This window comes from Amblyomma mixtum, chromosome 7 (assembly GCF_055824585.1).
Source record: "Amblyomma mixtum isolate Tamu chromosome 7, ASM5582458v1, whole genome shotgun sequence".
NCBI classification, from domain to species: Eukaryota; Metazoa; Arthropoda; class Arachnida; order Ixodida; family Ixodidae; genus Amblyomma; species Amblyomma mixtum.
In genome coordinates, this window is record NC_143018.1 from 116,242,211 (window position 1) to 116,265,810 (window position 23,600).

The 23,600-nt window shown below is 46.7% G+C and overlaps 1 protein-coding gene across 1 annotated transcript in view; it reads right to left on the reverse strand.

Annotated features, from left to right (window-relative positions):
• Positions 1-23,600, reverse strand: part of LOC149337289 (transient receptor potential cation channel subfamily M member-like 2) — a 350,682-nt gene that overhangs the window by 33,591 nt on the left and 293,491 nt on the right. Inside the window, exons 24-27 of the mRNA XM_089554378.1 lie at positions 17,151-17,237; positions 8,932-9,025; positions 4,907-5,005; positions 4,517-4,696 (exon numbers count right to left, since the gene is read on the reverse strand). Coding sequence (XP_089410504.1) covers positions 4,517-4,696; positions 4,907-5,005; positions 8,932-9,025; positions 17,151-17,237 — 460 coding nt within the window. The remainder of the gene's footprint in view (positions 1-4,516; positions 4,697-4,906; positions 5,006-8,931; positions 9,026-17,150; positions 17,238-23,600) is intronic.

Below are 23,600 nucleotides of genomic sequence, written 5' to 3' on the forward strand. Positions count from 1 at the left end.
GAGCAAGGACGGAGTAAGCGGAGCCACTTCTTACTCGTGAGCAGTCCTTCCGCGCCCCGACGCTTTCCCTTCGAACAACAGTTGCCGACTCGTTGTCATGCGCGTCTCAAGACTTGGCGTCACCGGATTCGCATCAATCTCCCCACCCCACACCACACCCATGTGTCTCACCTGCTCAGGTTTTCCTGCGCAAGAGTGAGACGTCTATGGATTCCTCTTTTCAAGCGTCTCTTCCCTTCAGTCATACCTGCAATGTCTAATCCTTATCACAAGGAGCGGATACCACTGCGCCAGCCCTGGCTGTTACAGAGACCAGTTCCTCCGTGCAGACGTCTCCACAGCAATGCCAATGACCCGACTCAAGTGTTCTGCCATTTCCATCCTGCAGCACGCGACATCATGGCCTCTGCCCATCACCTGTGTAGCCACGGCTTTTACATGCGATGTCGGACCATAGCCCTCATCTTTCATGACCAACACATACAAAGGGCACCAATCAATCACAGCCACGCGCATATTGTGCACGTTTCTGTTCCTCAAGGGCCTCCGCCGTTCTGGGGCTGCCAAGCTTTCAGCCATGGCGGCGTCGCTACGACCAGCACAGAGTGCAAGCAGCTGGAGAGCCAGACCTGCACGAGCCTCACCAGCCTTTGTCCGCTAGACTCTTATCACAACCGCCAGGGTTTGTGCATGCCGAGTTCCCTGAAAGAACACAGTCCACATCCGCTACTGCCACCTCCGCTCTGCCTTCCATCATCCGACATTTGTGTTGCCGGCTCTGCGCCTGCCCCCATAACGACTTCTGTCTTACTTCTCATAACAACGGTAGCTACTGGTCGACCTCTACATTTCACTCAAGCGCGACCTCCTGAACTTTGACTTTGATTTTTCCTGATTAGCCATTGGACTACGACCTCAGCGCGAGCATACTGTACATATGTGTAAATAGCTAGTACAAAGTGTCTTTTTCACTCTAATTCACCCCCCCCCCCCTCCCAATTTGCTTCAACCCTTTAGCTTTCTTTTTTTCGACCAAATGTCTAGGAGGGGGGCCCTGTAGCGCCACCTCACGTGCCAGCGTGTAGAAGACGATGAAGTGAGAGCACTTCGATGAACGTCCATGGCTGCTTCGAAGAGCTGACGCGTCGGTAAGCTGGCCGCCGCTTTCCTCAACAAGCGTCATGGGGCTTCCTCAATAAGTGTGGACAACTCTTCCAGAGGCATCGACATATCTAGCCCTCCAAAACACCACGCTCATGTGCGCGCGTGCAATGAAACATGGATTTTCAGTAAAGAGTAGAAAGTCTTATAAACTAGAAATTTCAGATCTGTCTCATAAAGGAAAATCGATGCGCCACTTTCACAGTTTCACGCTTTCTTGACGTAGAAGGCTTCCAACGTTTCACGCGATGTCTGGTGTCTGCCCCTACTCAGAATCCTCGCATCGCGGAACCGCTGAATGCAATCGACGCAAGGCCTGCAGTGATCCACAAGTCGTTCACCTCCACTCAATTTTCTATCTTTTACATGTTCCCTAAGGCGGTCCTTCACTCAACGCCCCGTCAGTCTAATGTACGATTTCCCCCAAGACAGGGGAATTTCATATACGATGTTTGTGGACAACTCTATGAAACGCTGGCCATGCCTCTTCTGACAACCAAGCTTTTGGCTTTCGCAGGTTATGCAACGCCTTAGCTGGGCAAGCTTTTGGAGAGCGGAGAACACCACCGGCACATTATATTGGTTAGGCACTTTTTTCAGGCTGTGCGTGACATTATGGATGTACGGGACCACTATAGGCCACTCTTTTCCCTTCGACTCATCCCTGCTTACCCCAGCCTTCATCTTCAAAAGCGTTTCTGCCACAGGGACCAAGACCGACTCAGGGAAGCCAGCTGCAACGAGCCTACCCAATTGGTTGGAAAACCTGGCTTGCATCTCATCCGCACACGACTTCCGGAGCGATGACTCCAGGCAAAGGTTCGCGATGCCCATTTTCACTGTCTTTGAGAGGGCCGAATGGTACGGCGAGAGCCCATTTAGCGCACGAGGGGAGTAAGCCCAGCAAATGTGACCATCTGAAAACTTTAACTGTAAACCTAAAAGGTGAAGCATACCATTATCCGGTAGCTCATTACTAAAACCTAGCCCTTTCCCAAGTTTCCAAAATCATCTAAAACACGGCTCACAATTGGGGCGTAGAAGTGTTCTATGTCAATATATTGGCACAGCTACCACAGCCCTCCATAAAATTACCATCAATATTCCAATAAGGAAGTGTATCAGGCAGGGAAACACGATCTCGCAATGCTATTCACCGCCTGCTTACAGACGTTCCGAGGCCAGGATTGGGAACAGTTGAGGATAAGAGTCAATGGAGAATCCCTGAGTAGTCTGCGGTTCGCCGATGACGTTGCCTTGCTAAGTTAATCAGGAGGTGAACTGCAAAGCATGATCAATGAGTTAGATAGGCAAACCAGAAAGGTGGGTGTAAAATAACATGAAGAAAACGGAAGTCATGTGCGACAGTGTCAAAAGGGAACACCTGTTCACAATTGATAGCTAGGTGCTGGAAGTAGTCTACTTAGGGCAGGTAGTGACCGCTGATCCGGATCATGAGCGGTAACTAGAAAATCAAGAATGAGGTGGTGCGCATATGGCAGGTTCTGCCACATCGCTAGTAGCAGTTCACCACTGTCCCTCAAGAGAAAAGCATAAAACGGCTATGGAAAGAAAAATAAGCAATGTTAAGAGACCGAAAGCGTACAGAGTGGGCAAGTTTACAAACGCAGGGTAATGACATCTTAGCTGAAATCAAGAGGAAGAAATCGGCTGCGTCAAGGCTGTAATGCCAAAGCAAGATGACTGTTGGAACTGGCGATGGTAGCCGCACAGGGCATTACCCCTTTACCTTGGGACCAGTGGGCGCCGGACGCGCCGAGCCTCCCGCACGACGACGTCGAATGGAATTAGATGCCCTTTCTGGGAAAGGGTCGGTACTGTCGTGGTGTGGTGTGGGGACGGAAACGGGGTTATCGGTGAGTGTGTGTTGTGCTTTTGACTTGCCGTGGTCGGTGACGCTGTGTGCCGCCTTTTCTCCTTCATGGAATAAATGGTGGGGTTTCTGTTGCAGAAAGAGAATGTGTGTGGTGGTCACTGATTAATAACGCCTATCGGATCACTTCGTTACTACAATGACCGCTGGTCCTTGAGAACAACGGAGTGGATTCCCAGTGAAGGCAAGCATAGAAGAGGGCGGCAGATAGGTCGGCGGATGTGAAGAAGTCTGTAGGGATATGGTGGCCGAAGCTGGCAAAGGAGAGTCATTTGGAGAGACATGGGAGAAGCCTTTGCCGTGCAATGGGCGTAGTCAGGCTGATGATGATGAGGACAAAAACAAGTGGAAGCAGGGCGGATAATAATTGGTTGGGTTTATGAGCGTTTAATATTCCAAATAGGCTAAGACATGAAGGACGCTGTAGTGAAGCGTGCGGAAGTTACGACCACCTAGGGTTCTTTAATGTGAACTGACATCGTACGGTACGCGGTCCTCTAGCATTTCGCCTCCATCGAAGCTCGACCATTGTGGCCAGGATCGAACTCGGGTCAGCAGCCGTCTTCATATCCAGTGAACCACCGCGGCAGCTATTCGACGATACAGATATTCTATTTGCTTATATCCCTTGGCCGCAGAAATTTATTCTCCGGTAGAAGAGGTAAACTGCCGTGTTATCTGCGTGTATTCTGACTTTTTATTTGGAATGCATTTCTATGGATCATCGGCACAGAAAGCCGAAATCCAGAATAAATGCCGTTCTAAAACCTGAGTTCCTGGCAAGGAAAACAATAGTTCTTCCGAACGTGCGGGAACATGAATCCAGGACTGCCGATTGCGAGGCGAGCAGGCAACCGGCCGGCGGCCACAGCACTGCTTTGCTTCTTGGCGAACACATGTGAACCTAGTATACGCTCTGCCTTAGGAGGTTATGCTAATGAGTAGGTATGTAACTAAAAAATAAGGAAAACGAAGAAATACAAAAATAAAAAGCAAATATGAAAATAAAAACAATCCTGCCGCATTGAGAGGACATAAATATTCTTAAGAGCTCCCCGTAGCAGGACCTTTTTGTAAATTGCAAGATAAACACCAGAAGCCTCGTAAATAAAAAGCCGGGTGATTCTTGCGCTGGTGATCCCTCATCATCTTTATGGGTGAAGAAGCCGGTCTACCTTTGATTCGGGGCGTGAACTGAAAAATGTTACTCGAACGGGTCATTATTTTTTTTTGCGCTTGCGGTGCGTATTGAGGATACAGATGTTCAGGGATGATTATCGGTTACTGACATCTGCTTACTGCGCACAGCAAGAAATAAACTGTCAGTTTTTAGTGCGCCTACTTCAGTGCGCCGTGTGTTCTCTGGCCCAAAAAGCATGAACAGAAAATATAGTTTGTTTTGTCTGTCGTTTTGGGGCCATTTCGCAAAAAAATCTTTAGCATGGGCATTTCGTAACGTACCTGGAACTTGTCTCCCAAAGTTTCTTTAGCACTGAAATGAATCTTCCAGAGCTCAACCTCCCTCCAGCAGTTGTCGGTGTTCATCGGGTCGTCCATGTAGCCGCGACGTACAACTGAGCATTCCACCGCTTGGGTCAAATCGCTTGCGTCCGACTCCTTCTGAACACACGCTGAGAAATACTGCAATCGATATGCTTGTTTGAGTACAAAAAGAAGGCTTACATGGATCGGTAACAGCTCAAACATGGAAAGAATTGTGAACTGCGAAATGAAATAGAGAGAAAGAGCAATAAGCAAATTTTCCAGCATGTCATGGTCGCGTTCCCTCGTATCAACTGTAAGACAAGTTCGCTAGGAACGGCACGAGCAAGATGAGGGGCCCCCGCTTACCGCTTTCACTTGCTCCGGCGTTGTCACTGTAGCACCCTCATTAACATTGAAGCACACACGCATGGCGCTGTCATATTTTTGCTCTCCAGGAACAAAATCCTGCAAGCCAAAAGCGAATGAAGAAGAGCGTAAGCTCGTTTGCTGCCTTGTATAAATCCTGTTCAGAAATAAGAGACAAGCTGCTAACGTTTTGCTGGACACAGAAGGCCAGCCCTTTCTGCTTCCTTGTTGCAGTGTTGCTGTGGGGGCGGCTGCTTAGCAGAGCACCACTTTGGATTATTAATTTAGTCTCACGGCAGCATCTTTCTTGTGCCTAAAATCGAGTCGGAGTTAAATGCGTTTACAAGCAACGGGCTCATATTTGTTCGTGGCCTAGAGTGTTGATTTAAATTCCAAAACGTCTGAACCTGCAGATTGTGATCAATAGGCCCTTCAATCCACGGGTGTAGTTGCAGAGCTGCACCAGATGTTTAAGTGCTGGCTTGTGCTCGCCGTGAAAGAACACGGCTATGGAGCGTCGGTCTTGAGCCGTTTTTGTCTTTTTTTGCCCTATGTATACAAGAATTCAAAAGAACTGCCCAAAACCAAGCTTCTGGCGTATATAGCGGACGTGTTTTAAATCACCAAGCCATGCTGGTAGCTGGTGAAGGATGAAGGAAATAAATGAAAGGTGGAAGAAAAATTCTCCGCTTGCTTTGAAATTGGGAGAATTGTGCTTGAGAATAAAATGTTAAGCCAAACACCTTGCAGACTAGCTGGTTGTGGAGAAAAGGCGTCAGAATGAGATGCATTGCAGGAAAAGCGGGAAGGTCACAGGGGAAGTGATGAACTATGTCAGGCAGGGAGACACAATCTCTGCCCTGTTATTCAGCGCGTGTTTAGAGGAAGCATTCAAAATGTAATGCATGACACCAGGGTGATTTCAGATTGGCTAATGACATTGCCATTCTAATGATGTCAAGGCAGAAAAAGTAGGTCATGATTGAGGGCCTGCACAGAAAAAGCAGATCGACGGATATAAACATTATTATAAAGAAAACACAATAAGCACTTTCGACAGGGCCAGTTGGTTCATAACAGCAATTAAAGGAATAAAATTGCGCAAAGGGATTGAAGAAAAAACGCAAGAGGCTCGAGGACAGGACCGAGCGCAAACTTCAAACTAGTTTTTATTTCTCAGACACCCGGTGCTTATATACAAAATGGAATTAATTATCAGAGGCATGACAGGCAAACCTATGCGCACTCAACCAGCAAAAAAAAAAAACAACTGCCAAGCAAGAATGAATAGCGTCCCTAAATGATCTTAAAGGAGCAAAAAAACCAACACTTGTTGTTGGGCCAGTTGGTAGAACATGCTTCTGAACGAACCAGCGCAAAAAAACACAACGGACAAGAAGAAGGCGGAACACGACGGACAGGAGCGCTGAACTTCCAACTTTATTTTGGAAGTACAGATGCAACGTATATATACAGCCATGTAAGGGGGGCGTTCCACACAAGGAAAGCAAGAACAAGTGGAATCTACAAGGTCATAAAGAGACAAGCGACACAAGCAAACCAAAGATCTTAACTAAAGTAACAAAGTAACACGTGAAGGGGACACATTTCAATGGAGGCAAGAACAAACAAGAGGGAAAATAACAGGGAAAAAACGCAAGACCTCATGACGTTGTAGATTCCACTTGTTCTTGCTTACCTTGTGTGGTACGCCTACGCCCACCTGACATGGCTGTATATATACGTTGCATCTGTACTTCCTAAATAAAGTTGAAAGTTCAGCGCTCCTGTCCATCGTGTTCCACCTTTTTCTTTTTCACCGGAACAGCGCGCACTAAGACACGGACACGAAGGGAGACATGACACACACATGCGCTGTGTGTGTCGTGTCTCCCTTCGTGTCCGTGTCTTAGTGCGCGCTGTTCCGGTGAAAATGAGTTACCAACTTGCCCAAGCATCTGTTTTAACCACCTTTTTCTTGTCCGTTGTGTTTTTTGCGCTGGCTCGTTCAGACAAAAAAAAAACAAAGGAGATACCACAGGGAAAAAAACGCTTCGCGAGGACGGCTGCGGAAGACAAGAAGGCAAGGCCAAGCCTACGAACAGATACTCACATGGCTTTTATGGTTTTATATATGACCTGGCATTGCCATCAGATACGTGTTACATGTGCATGTGTGCGTGTGTGCATGTGTGCATGTGTGCGTGTGTGCGTGTGTGCGTGTGTGCGTGTGTGCGTGTGTGCGTGTGTGCGTGTGTGCGTGTATGCATGTGTGCGTGTATGCATGTGTGCATGTGTGCATGCGCGGGCATGTGTGTGCGCGCGTGTACGCATGTGTGTGCGCGCGCGTGCGCGTGTGTGCGTGTGTGTGCGTGTGTGCGTGCGTGCGTGTGCGTGCGTGTGTGTGTGTGTGTGTGTGTGTGTGTGTGTGTGTGTGTGTGTGTGTGTGTGTGTGTGTGTGTGTGTGTGTGTGTGTGTGTGTGTTGAGCTGTCTGCGCGCGCGCAGTGTCGCATGTGGGAGTATGTGTTCGTAGGTTGGCCTCGCCTTCTCTTCTGCAGCCGTCGTGGCGCAGCGTTTTTTTTCCTGTGGTATATCCTTTGGTTTGGTTTGCTCGTTAAGATGAGATAGGGGCGGTGTTCCTCTTTGCTTGACAGTTGTTTTTTTTTGTGGTTGAGTGCGCATGGGTTTCCCTGTCATAATTGATTCCACTTGGTATATAAGCAGCTGGTGTCTCAGAAATAAAAAGTAGTTGGAAGTTGGCGCTCTGTCCTGTCCGAACGTCTCTTGCGTTTCCTTCTTCAATACCTTTGCGCGATTTCATTCTTTTAAAAGAAAACTCAGCAGTCACAGAAAGAAGCCTAACTCTACAGTACTCAGGGAGGTAACAGAAGTGGGAAGGGAATGCATCTACTGATGGCGAGTGGTGACCGCGGATCCGGAACATCAGAGTGAAACAGCTCGGAAAAACACAGCAATATGGCGGAGTGTGTTTGCCTCGTGAATAACAGCTTACCAATATGCCTCACGAGCAAAAGCATTTAGTTGCGTCTTGGAAGTACTCACATACGGGGCAGAAATTTGGAGGCTAATGAACACGCATGAATACATAGACAGCGCAGTGAGCTAGAAAGGTGTAATGCTGAGAGAGAGGCAGAGTAGGTCAAAGAACGAAGGCGAGTTAATGAGATCCTAGCTGAAATCAGAAAATGGCGGCGGACATGGGCAGGGCACGGCAGGAAGGCAAGCGTAAGAGATGCTGCCGCAGGAGAAGCCTATGCCCTGCAGGGTTAGCATGATGATGAATGGGATGGTTCTCGTCATATGCGTAATGTTCTACCCGTCCACTATTTAAGGAGAAATCTACGCCTCACTAGTAACTTTTTTAATAGGTGGCAGCCTAATTGATAAGAAGCGGTTATAGCGAAAATGAGTGCAGCTTTTTCTGGCATTGAGTCACCCATCCTGTGGCGTCTTCTTACCATTTCTTCGGTCTTTCACACTTTGGGAACTCGATTGTCGAAAGAGCGATCGCAAAAACGTCTGTCATGCATCACATGAGTTAGTCTACAATATGACCCCGCAGCCGGCAACCGACATGATCAGTCAGAAAGTGGCGCATTTGGTTAATGACTTTAAATGTTACCGCCCAAGAGAAGCCTTTTTTTTGTGACGAAGCGCTCTTGTATACTTGGCTTTTAAATCACCAATTAAGTTTGGTTTGGTTGGTTTGGTTTATGGGGTTTAACGTCCCAAAGCGACTAAGGCTATGAGAGACGCCGTAGTGGAGGGCTCCGGAAATTTCGACCACCTGGGGTTCTTTAACGTGCACTGACATCGCACAGTACACGGGCCTCTAGAATTTCTCCTCCAAAGAAATTCAACCGCCGTGGCCGGGATCGAACCCGCGTCTTTCGGGACAGCAGCCGAGCACCATAGCCACTGAGCCACCGCGGCGGCTCACCAATTAAGTCATTTGACCTGCGAGAGAAAGCAAAAACCGTGGAAAGTAAAGTTAATTGCTTACGCCTGGCAAGACGAATTGATCCGTTCGAAAGATCTTCATCAACGCGATTTCCAGACCTCGTCCTTGCACCAAGGATGTCATTGACGTTCGACACCTTCGGGAAGAAGACATAAAACAGGCGTTAGATCAAATCTTAAGAAGTACTCACAGGAAATTTGAAGCCTGATCTTAAGCGCTATTCGTTGTAAAAAATAACGTTTTGTAGTGTGCAAAATGACTAAACGATAAGATCAGTCAGCACTGAAGCAATGCATTAGGTTCGAAGCTAAAATCGAACGGCAGGCGTGCTTCTCGCTCACATCCGGCTGTCCGAAGCGGAGCCAATTCAAAAGTGTTGCTCCAGAGTGTACTGCCATCACAATACTTCCCCTAAAAAGTCGTCTGCAGGACTGTGAAAGGTAGAGCGGTTCCGTGTAATAAGGGTCAAGGATTACAACATATAGTCCCTCAAATATTTTAGTATTGTTGTAACTATTTTTAAGCAAGTGTTGAAGTAATTGAAAGGAGGTTCGGGATGGTATTTTGAATGTACAAAAGTTATTTTGGGACTGAGAAGGAAATTTCAGTACGTACAGCGAGCGTTTCATCAACTCGCTGAATTGGCTGAGAAAGTCCACACTAAAACAGCACTGCGGCAGGCCTGCAGCAAATTGGTGCACCGCCATTCGTAAGCATGGCGGCCACAGAGCAGCTGGACGATCGCTCTCTTTCCTTGCCAGTGGTGGAGCCATCAGTCGCGGGGTAAGAAGCGCGGAGGAACACGTTTTGCACCACACGGCATTCTGACTGGCTCAGATAGCAATAGCCATAAAAGCGCAGCAAGCGACTTGTCAGAATGAGCACAGGGAAGTTCGCCAGGTGCAGCACCGAGAGGAGTGCAGCTGATGCTGGGGAGTGGCACCCGTCAAGAGAAGGCATCTTGATTATTTGAAACTTAATGTTCTTCAACGCATTGGCATCAGCAGCTGCTAGGACTGAGGTTCCACATGCATTCCAGTGACCCAGACTGGCCTATTAACGTCTTTCTCTCAAAACTTAAGCGCGTGTAATATGTAACGCTGACCGAAAAAACGAATTTTTTATTTGTCACTTCAAAAATTCCAGAACTTCTGAAGAACTCCTCCTGCAGAGCAGCCTGCCCGTGTGGGCACATTAAGATGTTTTAAAACCGTGTCAACCACGTCTATTAGCTCGCTATGAGTAAATGTGACGCTTTTGAGGCAACCGGTACTTACATCGCTATGTTTTTGTCTTCAGAACACGGAAAGAGCACCGAAAAGTTGTTTTCTTTCGTAAACTAGAGATTACATACTGAAAAAAAAAGTTCCTGCTTTCAAATACCATATCCACTTGTCAAAGGGCTGCACTAATGTACGGGCCCGCTTTCCCCCAACTTAGGAGCTGATGTTATGAGAAGAAAAACAAATCTTCAAGCAGCAGCTGCATCTCACGTGTGTCTAAATTCACCTGCACGGCCCGCTAACCGGGGAGCTCCTAGGTGAAAGCTATCATCATTATGTGTGTCATTATCATCAACTTATCCGGAAGAGGAGCGCCACTGCAGTGTGTCTGCTTTTAGTGCGAAAGCAAATCTACAGCCGCAACCCGAAGGTTTTAAGTGGTGGAGGCTCTGAACTTCTGTGAAGGTTCTGAGTAGAAAGTCTAAGCGGCTCACAGGATGTGCGCCGATACTCGGGAGTAGCTAGAAAAGTGGAATGGTGGCCTAGGAGACGATGCTCAGCGCGCAATCGCGCTACGGGCTACCGTTTGGTATAGGTGGCAAGAAGAAAAACATTGCCACTAGGTGGAGTGGAAGAATGCCACAAGTAAGTTGACTAATTATTGTGGGCTTTGTGCCAGCAGCAACGGCCCGAAGAACAATGACGAAAGAAGAACAAATCATGGGGCGGGAGCACGCTGTCGTCGCGCCAGCGCAGAGTTGAGGGCAGCTATGTGTCTGCTTGAGTGGCGTTGCAAGAAGAATGGCGTACTGAATGACTGTGCCTTTGGCTGCGAAAGCAATCCCAGTCGCACTTCCCGGGTTTCAGAGGCGTGCGTCTGCGCGAATAGCCTCTGAGTAGCACTGGGTTAGTGGACACCTCAGTCGTATTGTGAGTAGGCGGTGGCGTCCACCTACAAATTGAGGCAGCTAAGCGCCTTTCCACAAAACAAGCCGTTGCTGTAGACTCCGTTGAATCTGAGGAAAGGAAAGGCGCATAGCTGGCTCCTTTCAGGTACGTGGCAGTGGTGTCCACGTGCAGAAAACCGTGCTTTCGCACATTACTTGGTACTTACAAAAGCTAAATCACCCGCCATTTTTTGATTCCGAATTCATCGTCAGCGGCGCACTCATACAGTGTTGCTAAAGCTTTACACTTACGCGGAATTTCGAATGCAGTAAATGGAATCGAAGATGAACATTTACGAGCATTGCGAGGAGTGGAGTCCTTGCCGCGGTGGGGGTGCCTTAAAGTAATACGTAACAATGGTGAACCACTAAATTGCACATGGAAACACTTAGATACATTAAATGCCATACCGCACTTCAAGCACCACTAAAAAATGTCAAGGTCAGCCTGTAATACGCACAAATCATCAAGGCACGTGACCGGGGAATAGAAAAGGCAATCGTCCGCATACAGTTTTACAGTGGATCTGAGGCCGACAGGTATATCAATGATGAATATGAGGAACACTAACGGTCCGAGCACAGAGCCCTGTGGCACTCCAGTTAAAACGTCCACAGGCGAGGATAACGCACCACTGATTACCACCTGTTGCTGGCGGGCGCTTAAATAATCTTTTTCCCAACTGAACAGGGAGTCAGCAAGACCAAGGCATCATATTTTTTGCAGAAGAAAGTGGTGCGGTACAACATCAAAGGCGTGCTTAAAATCTAGAAAAATAGCGTCTACCTGAAACTGTTTATCCCGCATGTATTGTCATGAATGTACTCAGCTGCGTTGCACATGACAGCCCTCATTCAAATCCGTGCTGCGCTGATGTGAAAAAAGTGCTATCTTGAAGCTGTTTGCTAGTCCAGAATAGATTGTCTGCTCCAGGGTTCTGCAGCAAACACATGCCAATGATACGGGACGGTAATAGGAGACCTGGCTTCTATCAACTTTTTAGTGAATTGGTGTGACTTTGCCTATTTTCCAATCTTTAGGTAATTTCGCGGTCTGTAGTGAGTTGCTTAATAAAGTAACCAAAAAGAATATAGAATATAGTTAGGAATGCCGTCAGGATCTGGTGCGGAATACCCATTTAGATTTTGCAGCAATGATTTGACATCTTGTTCGGATATAACGATAACTGGCATTGCATTAAGCTGTTTCTGCTGTTCCGCAGTTGCGTCTGAGTACCAAACCGAGAAGACGGAATGAAAATATACATTGAAACACTCTACTCGTGCCATGTCGTCTTTCAATAAATTCTCGCCAACCTTGATTGCCAAAATACCAACAACATCCTTTTTGTTGCATTTGACAAAGCGCCACACTTCTTTTGGGTTCGTTTTTGAAGAGAAAAGCTTCACTACGCGGGTCAGAGCCGAGCTTCGCGTGAGCCGAATTGGTGAGTTATGCGCATGCGCGAAACCGATTGACGTCACGCGCCGCGCAGGTGGTTGCTCCTCGCCGCTGCCGCAGCCGTCGCCGCCGCCGACTCCGTCGCCTGACCTTTCGGCGCAGCCGGGCCCTACTGCGCATGTGCGTCGCCTCCTCGCGGTCGGTACAACTGCGCGCTTCGCCTCCTCGCCCACCGTTTGACCTTTCGTTGCAGCAGCGTGTTGCTCGCGTCGCAGCCGGCAACCCTCCTCTCCGAATTCCTCCGGGCAGTTTTAACCGCGCCGATTTCAGTCTCCTCCTCCTCCGCCTCCGTACAGGTAGTGTGTGGACGGCCGTCAAATGAAGCATAACTGAAGCTTTTCGCTTGCTACCAGGCTTAACCAGAGCTAAGCCACTGCCTAATTTTCAGTTTGTCTGCCAATGAGGATATGCACAAGCGCTTTGCTGCCTTTAATTCGCTCTTAAGGTTTGCAGTCAGAATTTTCAGTCGTGCGTACACAGATGGGTTTCTTTTACAATACCCTTTATCAACCTGAGCTTTCTTTGTAATTGATGTACGCTTGCTTCTTTTGATTCATGGTTTGTCCGCTCGTTTATTAGGTGACATCAGCCTTCCGGGAATAAATTGATCTAGGGGAGACAACAGCTGTTCTTGAATGTTGTCCACAGTTCGTCTACGTCACAGGAAATAGAACCCTCTATGAAAACCGCAAAAATATGAATCAAGTTCTCTTATTATGGCGTCATAGTTACCTTTTTCATACATATAAACTTTTCTATGACATTTCTTCATGACATTTCTTAGACTGAAGCCGCGGTGGCTCAGTAGTTATGGTGCTCGGCTGCTGACCCCAAAGACGCGGGTTTGATCCCGGCCGCGGTGGTCGAATTTTGATGGAGGCGAAATTCTAGAGACCCGTGTAATGTGCGATGTTAGTGCACGTTAAAGATCCCCAGGTGGTCGAAATTTCCGGAGCCCTTGACTACTGCATCCCTCATAGCCTCAGTAGCTTTCGGACGTAAAGCCCCCGCATACAAACGAAACCATTAAAGAAATTCATGCACAAGATGGCATCGCGACCATATTGCTGTACCACAGCGATGGTCACAGGATAAGTATGAGCTTTGACGGTCACTCGCGCTGTGCATCGTTCAGATGTTGTAATGAGGTGATTCCTGCGGTGCGGATCTCTTGCGGAGCGGAGAACTGAAATAGCCAAGAAGAACGTGGAAACAAACGGTACACATGAAACAGCAGTCTTGGCATAACAAAACAAGCGACAATAGAAAACAAAATGACCAACAGGAACTGGGTAAAAAGGAGCAAATGAACAGTAAAACTTCGAGAGACACTCTGGGTGTCAAAGGGAAAGAATATGCTGCTATGGATTAAAATTCGAGAAAATGGCAAAAGCACGCGAGAATTGTGATCGTAACACCGAAAGGCAGTCTTCGAGGAAAGCTACCTCTGCGTCACTGATCGAGATGGAAGGCTTGCTGTGGCACAAGCTTTTTGCTTTTTTGATGTAATAGGCCTCAGCTATTTCCCGCTCTAATTTAGCTCTGCCGGATGTCAAAAACATCCTCTTGTTTCATTCCGGACAGCAAAGTTTGCAGGTTTTGCAGTGGTCTGCAAGGAAATTTTCATATTTGTTGCGCACATTCCGCAAGTCGTCAATGGCGCGTTTTTTGGCCCTTTTCGACGAGTCCGCAGCTTAGAGGAATCTGATACAGGTCTGCATATGGTGAACTTGGTTCTATGTTTAATTCCGCAAACTGGTCTTTCGTTTGACTTGTCCATGGGGCAAATTTTCGAAAGTTTGGAAGGCGCAGAAAAGACAGCCACAGCCTTACAACTTTTTAAGTCCCGGGATGCCTTACGAACGAAAAGAACCTGCACCGGTGTCTTTCTTGTTTCCCCATTTTTGTCTCGAGAACGTTTGACCTTCTACAAGAGCATCTCACAAACAGTCACATCAAAGGGGCTGGACACTCTGCTTCCTTCAGCCTCTGAAGCTGGGCGCAAAAGCTCAAAGACATCATGTGGTGGTAAGACTTTGTTAAAGCATTCTGCAGGGAATTGATGATTACCGCTATTCTGATGTGCTTTGAATCGGCAATGTCGAAATGTAACAATCCTTTCAGAGATCTTGAACTGAACGCCCAGCATAGGTGATCCTTCTTAAATGTTAGCTGTAAGTCTAGGAACTGCAGTTCGCTATTAACCGGTACCTCCACAGTAAACGTGAGCCCGTGGTTGTGAATGGTGAAAACGAATAGCGCCCTTTTGACAGCTGTGGCTAAATAAGCTTCCGTAACGTCCTTCTGTATAATAAAAAAAAAATCGTCAATATAACGAAAAACAAACAACATGCGGATCACATAGCTGACTTTTGATATAATTTCCAGCGGATGACAGGAAAATGTCACAAAGTATGGGTGCCACTGATGACCCAACGCACACACCTGTTTTCCGGACAAAGAAACTTCCTTCAAACGATATGGCGGTGGAGTCAAGTAAAATTCAAGCAAGGCCACGAAACTGTCGCTGCTGATTCCAGCTGCATATTGGAACTTAATTTCAGTGGTCACAATTTTCTTTCTAACTGCATTGAGGAGTCCTGGATGAGGAACAGAATAATACAGTTCCTCAATGAAAATCAAAAAACCACTGCATTCCTTTGGAGGCAGAGACTCAAGTTCATGTACGACGTGAGAAGTGCGCACAAGGAAGGGGTCATCGCTCAACATAATGCCAAGGTGCCCCTGAAGCTAGAAACTGATGACCCGTTGCCATGTTCTTTTTTCCGAGACGACGGTGCGTAGAGGCATTCCAGGCTTGTGGGATTTGACGTGAAGAACACTTCAAGGAAGCCATTGTCTTTATCTAAAGCTCCTTTCTTAATGGCACCCAAATGCAAATCATCCAGGATATTCATTCCGTAAATACCAGGTCGAGGTTGTCTTTTCTGAGCCTTTCAAAGTTTCGAAAATTTGCTCCATGGACAAGTCAAACGAAAGGCCAGTTTGCGGAATTAAACATAGAACCAAGTCCATCACATGCAGATCACGTGTACCCGATCCCTTTAAGCTGCGGACTCGTCTACATAGGGAAAACTGGTCGCTGTTTCAACGAACGCGCGATTGAACACTTGCGCAATGTACGCAACAAACATGGAAATTTCCTTGTAGACCACTGCAAAACTTCCAAAAATTGTCGCCCGAAATTAAACAAGACAATGTTTTTGAAATCCGGTAGAGATAATGTAGAGCGGGAAATAGTTGAGGCCTATTATATAAAAAAAGCAGGAAGCTAGTGCGTAAGCAAGCCTCCCATCTCGATCAGTGACGCAGAGGTGGCTTTCCTCGAAGGGTTCCTTTAGACGTTACAGTCGCGATTCTCGCGTGCTTTTGCCATCTTCTCAAATTTAAATCCATAGCAGCATTTTCTTTCACTCTCACACCAAGAGAGTCCCTCGAAGTGTTAAACTTCATCTGCTGCTTTTTCCCGTGTTCCTGTCGATCATTTTTATTTCCATTTTCACTTGTTTGGTTATACGAAGAGTACTGTTTCATGTGCACCGTTTTTCCATGTTCTTGTCGGCCACTTTAGTTTTAGTTTTCTATTGTCACTTGTTTTGTTTATGCACGAAGCTCAGAAATTTAACGTGAAAATGTGCCGTGTTTTCTTTTGACGCGTGCGCTTCTGCTTCGTGAGGGAGCTTTCAGGTCAGGTGCTTCTGATTTGTTCGGTGACGTGTCTATTGTTCTGGGGTGTTTTCCTGGCAGTCACCTCGCTCGCGTGTAATCTGTTTGCTGATTGTGGATGATACTCTTTGTTGTTGAGTGCTTTCCTTGTTTTTGGCTTCTGTGATACGGCTGGGTGCTGCGTATAAATGCAGGCTGTGGTGCAATAAACCTGAGTCGAAAGTTGGCGCCAGTCCTGTTGCTTTACGTTCCTTCTACTCGTCCCATTCGAGCATTTTCTGTTTCAAACATGGCTACGAACCAACTAGCTCAAACGAAATTACTTCTAGTAGTTGAATCCTCAAACTTTGGCCATGCTCTATGCAATATCTGCTTGACGGTATGATGATTTGGTTTATCTTGGTTTGCTATCCTCCTTTAATAACGGGTTGGTTACTTTGACCTATTTGTCAATATCCTTTTGATTCTCTCCTGTGCTTCCTAGTTTCCGGAATTCGTGTCAATACATTGCCTTTTTTTGATTGCTTTGCGTGTGACTTCTTTCATTTTGACTCTCTTGCGTGTGCACAATATATATGTGTTGCACTCCTACCAATTGGGCCAGAATACTGGTATGCATTGATTTAAATTTAAAAATAATAAATTTTTAAAAGTTTTGTTATTCACACTGAAACTCAATGAAACGCAAATTCTGTGACTCCTGATTGATGTCATGGTGCATTCAATGTGTGAGGAATGAAAAGTAAAATCTGATTGCTCTGAGCACATTCATGTAAGCTTGCCAGATATTTGATTCACGTTGCCGGCTGATAAAGCGCATGGCCCATCCGGATTGTTTCGCATGTATGCTTTATGCATGCGCAGTTTTCATGGTCGCGGATGCAAGCGGCGCGCAAAAGCTGATGTCTTGCCTTAAATGCCAGCAGTGAGTTGTGCCCTTACCTGCTTATGATGAACAGGACGTAGTGGTTGGGTCCCCAGCGGGGTAGTGCGCCCTTTCCCTTCAGGCCTGTCCTTCCTGCGGGGTTCCTGCAAGCATTTACACATGTCGCCAATAAAGAGAATACGAATGAAACACTGATAAAGCACACCGAAAGAAAAGCTGCCCCCGTAACGTTTTTCTTTCAGTTAACATGGCGCAGTGCGAATCGTAAAATGAGCAAACACCTTGGAGTGTGAAATATTGTAGATTGTCCGACTATTTCGTCATTGCTCTGCGCGCGCGCGCAAACCCTATAACTTCATTGCAAAGTGATTAGGATTTCGTTCGTTTATTTTGCGCTTATACAGCACCTGCCTATTCTGCCCCCGTGTTTCGTGTTTTTATTTAACTGTTTTTTTCAAATCTTAGCACGAAATGTACGCTACCGGAACTTGTTCAGAAAATAAACAAAATTCAAGTGGTTAATTTTGCCAACTAATTTGCAATCCCTTCGTTTTCGGGTTTAATTTTTTTGCAGAATCACGGAGGTAAAAATCGGGTGATAGTTTCTTTTTAGTTCGAATTTGGATGCAAGTCAGGTTATTCAAACTAAATATTCATAATTTGGTTTATCAGGCTTTATTCTGCAACGAAAGAAAATTTGCTGTGAATGCTCATTGTTGTGCGCGACACCAAATATCCTTTTTTGTTCAGCAGTTCCCAAAATTCATCGAAATGGCAGGTTGCCTTAAAAAAAAACGGTTTAGAAATAAGATTTTCTTTCTCAGTTAATACGGTTATCTCTTCGTGTTGAATAACATTCTCCTACGCAGCAACGAATGATGATATAACATTTATTGCTAGGAGAGCTCAGTACAAGTAGGCGGTAGGTAGGCAAGACTTGATAGCGGCGAGCTCTCTTACGAGACAAAAGGTCTGATTAAGCCGCGCCAAAGCGTGAAAGCCTCTTATGCCACAGAGAGAATACAACTGCTAGAGCGATCAAAGCTCATCATTATCATCATCATCGTCAGCCTGACTACGCCCAATGCAGGGCAAAGGCCGCTCTCATGTCTCTCCAATTAACCCTGTCCTTCGCCAGCCGCGGCCACCATATTCCCGCAAATTTCTTAATCTCATCCGCCCACTTAATTTTTTGCCGCCCCCTGCTACGCTTGCCTTCTCTTGGAATCCACTTCGTTACCCTTAAGGACCAGCGGTTATCTTGCCTTCGCATTACATGCCCTGCCCAAGCCCACTTCTTCCTCTTGATTTCAACTGAGATATCATTAACGCGCGTTTGTTCTCTCACCCACTCCGCCCGCTTCCGATCTCTTAACGTTACACCTATCATTTTTCTTTCCATAGCTCGCTGCGTTGTCCTTAACTTTAGCTGAACCCTCTTTGTTAGCCTCCACGTTTCTGCCCCATAGGCGAGTACCGGTGCGATATACCTATTGTATACTTTTCTCTTGAGGGATATTGGTGAACTGCCATTCATGATCTGAGATAACCTGCCATATGTGCTCCACCCAATTCTTATTCTTCTAGTTATTTCCCTCTCATGTTCTGGATCAGCGGCCACTACCTGCCCTAAATAGACATATTCTCTCACTACTTCCAGCACCTGGCTACCAATTGCGAACTGCAGTTCCCTTGCTGGGCTGTTGAACATTACTTTGGTTTTCTGCATGTTAATCTTTAGCCCCACCGTTCTCCTCTGCCTGTCTAATTCATTGATCATGCTTTGCAATTCATGTCCTGAGTGACTTAGCAAGGAAATGTCATCAGCGAATCGCACATTACTTAGGTATTCTCCATTAACTATTATCCCCAACTGTTCCCATTTCAGGCCCCGGAATACCTGCTGTAAACAGGCAGTGAATAGCATAGGCGAGATCGTGTCTCCCTGCCTGACACCTTTCTTTATTGGAATTTTATTACTGACTTTATGGAGAACTATGGTAGCTGTGCAATCGTTATAACTATCTTCCAATATTTTCGCATGAACTCTTCTACACCCTGATTCCGCAATGCCTGCATGACTGCTGAGGTTTCTAATGAATCGAATGCTTTCTCGTAATCAATGAACGTTATATATAGGGGCTGGTTAAATTCTGCGCATTTCTCTATCACCTGATTGATTGCGTGAATATGGTCCATTGCCGAGTATCCTTTACGAAAGCCTGCCTGGTCCTTTGGACGATTTAAGTCTAAGGTTTTCCTGACCCTATTAGCGATTACCTTAGTAAATACCTTGTAGGCAACAGACAGTAAGCTGATCGGTCTGTTCTGCTCTGCCTGTCTAATTCATTGGTCATGCTTTGCAATTCATGTCCTGAGTGACTTAGCAAGGCAATGTCATCAGCGAATCGCAAATTACTTAGGTATTCTCCATTAACTCTTACCCCCAACTGTTCCCATTTCAGGCCCCGGATGCTTAATATGGAGAGAATCGAGCATTCTCTACAGACCAGAGGAAGTTTAACATGGAGAAAATTGAGCATGCTCTAAAAAAATGGAGGTAGCCTAAAAACAGTGAAAAGAAAAATAGGTATAGGTAAAAAACCAGATGTATGCGCTATGAGACAAAGAGGACACTGGCATTAGCAATATGGATAAGATAGCTAAAGTAGCCGAAGACTTTTACACAAATCTATACAGAAGCGAATATAATCAGAACGTTACTGAGAGAGGCAGTTCAGCACAGCAATGGGACATCCCGCCAGTAACGAAGGAGGAAGTAAAGAAAGCCTTAGGAGCAATGAAAAGGGGGAAAGCAGCTGGTGAGGATCAGATAATAGCAGATTTGTTGAAGGACGCTGCAGATATTCTGCTAGAAAAACTAGCTACCCTGCATACGCAATGCCTTGTGACCTCCAGCGTACCAGGAGCTTGAAAGAACGCTAACATTATCTTAATTCATAAGAAAGGCGACGTCAAGGACTGGAAGAACTACAGGCCAATTAACTTACTGTCGACTTAACTACTGCCTACAAGGTATTTACTAAGGTGATCGCTAGTAGAGTTAGGTCACCCCCTAGACTTCATTCAACCAAATGATCAGGCAGGCTTTTGTAAAGGATACTCGACAATACACCATATTCACGCTATCAATCAGGTGATAGAGGAATGCGCAGAATATAACCAACCCCCTATATATAGCCTTTATTGATTACGAGAAAGTATTTCACTCAGTGGACACCTCAGCTGTCATGCAGGCATTGCGGAATCAGGGTGCAGAAGAGTGTTATATGAAAATATTGGAAGTGAAAGGGGGTTTCTGCACGAACAGAACAGGGGATGGAGTTAAGGGAGGGAGAAAAAAAAACGGAGAGCAAAATAGCGGGCAACGCAGAAGACGGCCAGTTCAAACGTAGCGATCTTGGTGGAGCAGCGCGAAGGACGGGACACAAGAAACAAGGAAGGACGAACACAGGCGCTGTGCACGTCCTTCCTTGTTTCTTCTGTCCCGTCCTTCGCGCTGCTCCACCACGATACAACAGCAACAACTAGCCCAGCAACTTGCTCTTCTGTAGCGATCTTGTGCAGCGCGGTGCCACTTCGTCTTCGTCGGAGCTTTGTCAGTGATTTGCGTGGGCGATATCAGGCTCGGCCGTCGTGGTTCACTACAGTTTTCCCGGGAACGAAGAAGAGCCAGCCTGGCGACATATGGCGTGTGCAAGAGGAGTAGGTCGTGGACGGTTTCTCGGCCATGGTGGCACAAGTCCGACTGACGTAATTGCATTGAAAGGGAACATCGAAATGCCGAAAATTCGTTGAAGGTTTTCCTTGCGCTTTTCAAGAACGATTGTTCCCTTTAATTTGCTCCGAGTAAACAGTGGCTGGGGAGGAGATGCTGCTAAGGTCGTTACGAAAGAAACTACTGAAGAATGCCGGCTCCCCAGATAACGTAGAGGCTCATGCCGTTGGAGCGGTCACGGATATAGTTCAAAGCAAAATATTAAATCAATTGGCTGAGGCCAGTGCAAGCGATTCTGTTCTGAAGTCAGTTAAATGCTGCGTAAGAGAGGACGGTTACCTGGTCGAGAGAATGAAGACAGTCCCTGCCGAGTTTTTCCCTCATAATAATTTCAACAGCGCATGCTACACACGGACACAGGACGAGAAAACGCACACACAAGCGCTGAATGAGCGCTGAATGAATGAATGATTATGAATGACCAACTAGCCCGTCAGCTCACTCTTTTCCCTAATTAAAATAAATATTCTAAAAGGTACCAAAGTCTTCATCCAAAAGTCAATAGGGTCAAAAAATTTTAAACGGGTACGGAGAGTCATTTGGACTTGAAAGGGGAGTAGCAAGAGCTCGGCAGCAAGCGCTTTGGCTCGGACTTGCTCGGATATCGAGAGGATGTGAAAAGGTTGTGCTGCAGGGCGGAAATATACGTATTAATAACAGCGCAAGCCATCTCTGATATTCGAGCACGGCGGTTGTTTCTACTCTTGTGTTTACAGTACCCTTTTGGACTCCCCAGAATTTGAGAAACCAACCGACCCCGCAGCTCCCATTGTCCTTGAGAAACTGAGCTGCGTGCTTGCCCGTTACAGGTCATACGTTGGAGTTTGCAGCCACAGCGGTCTCAGTTCTCCTCACACGAATCTGCTGTTTTTGCATCCAGGTGCGAGTTAAAACATACTACGTGGTATCCTAGATTTCTATATTCTAACGAATTTGCTTGAAAGGCGTTGAAAGCATAATAAAAAATCCTGAAGAAAATGCAACCCATAGCAATCTCGGACTGCTTTCCTGCTATTCGACGCCAGTGGAGGCCGGTGGTTCGCTTAGGGAGGCACTGCATGGAAGACTGCGCACGCGACTTGCCGACTTGAGCCGGCAGCCAAAATCCACTATCTTCAAACGGAAGCCACTGCGAAATCACTGCAGTTACTCGATAAAGCAGACGTGGTTAGTGTTCGTGACAAAGCGTGCAGCCGCAAAACGCAAATGGAGGAGCCGGCGTCACTACTACTATACCAGCTGTTTGTCGAAGATGAGACCCTGGTTTTACCTCCTAGTGCGCGTAGCGCAGAATCGTAGGACACCCGTTTCCGCATTTGAGGCTGCCTTGGTTTCTGTAAACAGTCGATGCACTGGCTCACGATATGCTGAGACTGATCTTTACCAGGCAAAATACTTTTTAGCGCAGTGCTTAAAATGACAAAAACAGACGCCTGTCTGGTCCCTTTCGTGTATTGCCCTAAAACGTATCCCAACTTGGGAACATACACCAACTAGCCCTCAGATAAACGCTGCACCGACTGGTCTTGTGGCGCCTGGGACGAAACACATCGCACAAGAACGACCTGCTACAGCAGAGCTAACTTAGGTTCAATGGAGAGCCCTAAGCCCATTTCCAAATCGTTTTTCTGCCGACAGGTGCTGTCTCAGGGTTGATAGGTACCGTTTGGACCAAAAGAGTTCTGTTTAAACCTTTTCTGTGGTAATGGGACTGAGATATTCCTTAGAGTTGCAACAGCTGGCTAGCAAGTAGATTTTCAGCAGGCGTATCTGACGCCAAAGCTCGGATTTTACGGTCTTGGAAGTGCTATTGCCATGTCCTGCAAAATGTGGCAGAAGGTCGAAGAGCACGCACACTACGAATAGAGGAATACATGATGTGTTCTTTCCTTTTATTGCCTCTACTTTAGTTAAACGTTGTCTGGGTGTTTTCAACGATCCTTTAGATTCTCATTCGGCCCAAATTCGAGGCTTTACTGGACTTATTTCGTTGTTCTTGCACCCTTTCTGTGTTTCTATCGCTCTCTTCTTGGGCCTCCTTGCCTTCTTTCACACTGTTGTTGTTCAGTTTTCTCTGTGTTTGTGCATGTCGTAATTGTAAGCTTCTTCGGCCTCGTCACTTTTGCACAGTTCGATTGAGGCCGGCATTCCACATATTGTAGGTGTTCACCATCTCAAATGACGCGTACCAGTCCCTGGACGTTGTTGTTTCTAGTATCGCTGAATGCAGCGGGATCGCGTTGGCGCAACGCTCCAGCGCAGAGAACGGTGTGTGAAGCGGGACCATGCCTGGAACCTTCATGCATGGTAGTCGCAGATAGCGTCCGACCGTGCCCCCAGGGTGGCGGTCTCCAAGAACCTCCACGAATATAAGGGAGGCTTGTAATAGAAGTAAACTTTCGGTATCATTAGGAAATACTGAAAGCAAGGCCGTGCAAAGAAGAGCCATTCCGGACGCAAGCAATTAGGGCAGCGATCTCGTGCAGCAAGGCTGCGCTTCACCTTCCTCACCTGCCTCGACACCAAGATTAGGCTCGTACGTCACGATTCACTGATGGTCGGCCAGAATGAACATTGGAATAAAGGTGTGTCAACTTTTGTGGCTACCATTCCTTTATTAGCAATCCCCGAAACATTAAGCAAAGCTAGATGCAGTTGAGGCCACTTCCGTCTGTCCCATTGAGCAGGTCAGGATACTATATTTGAG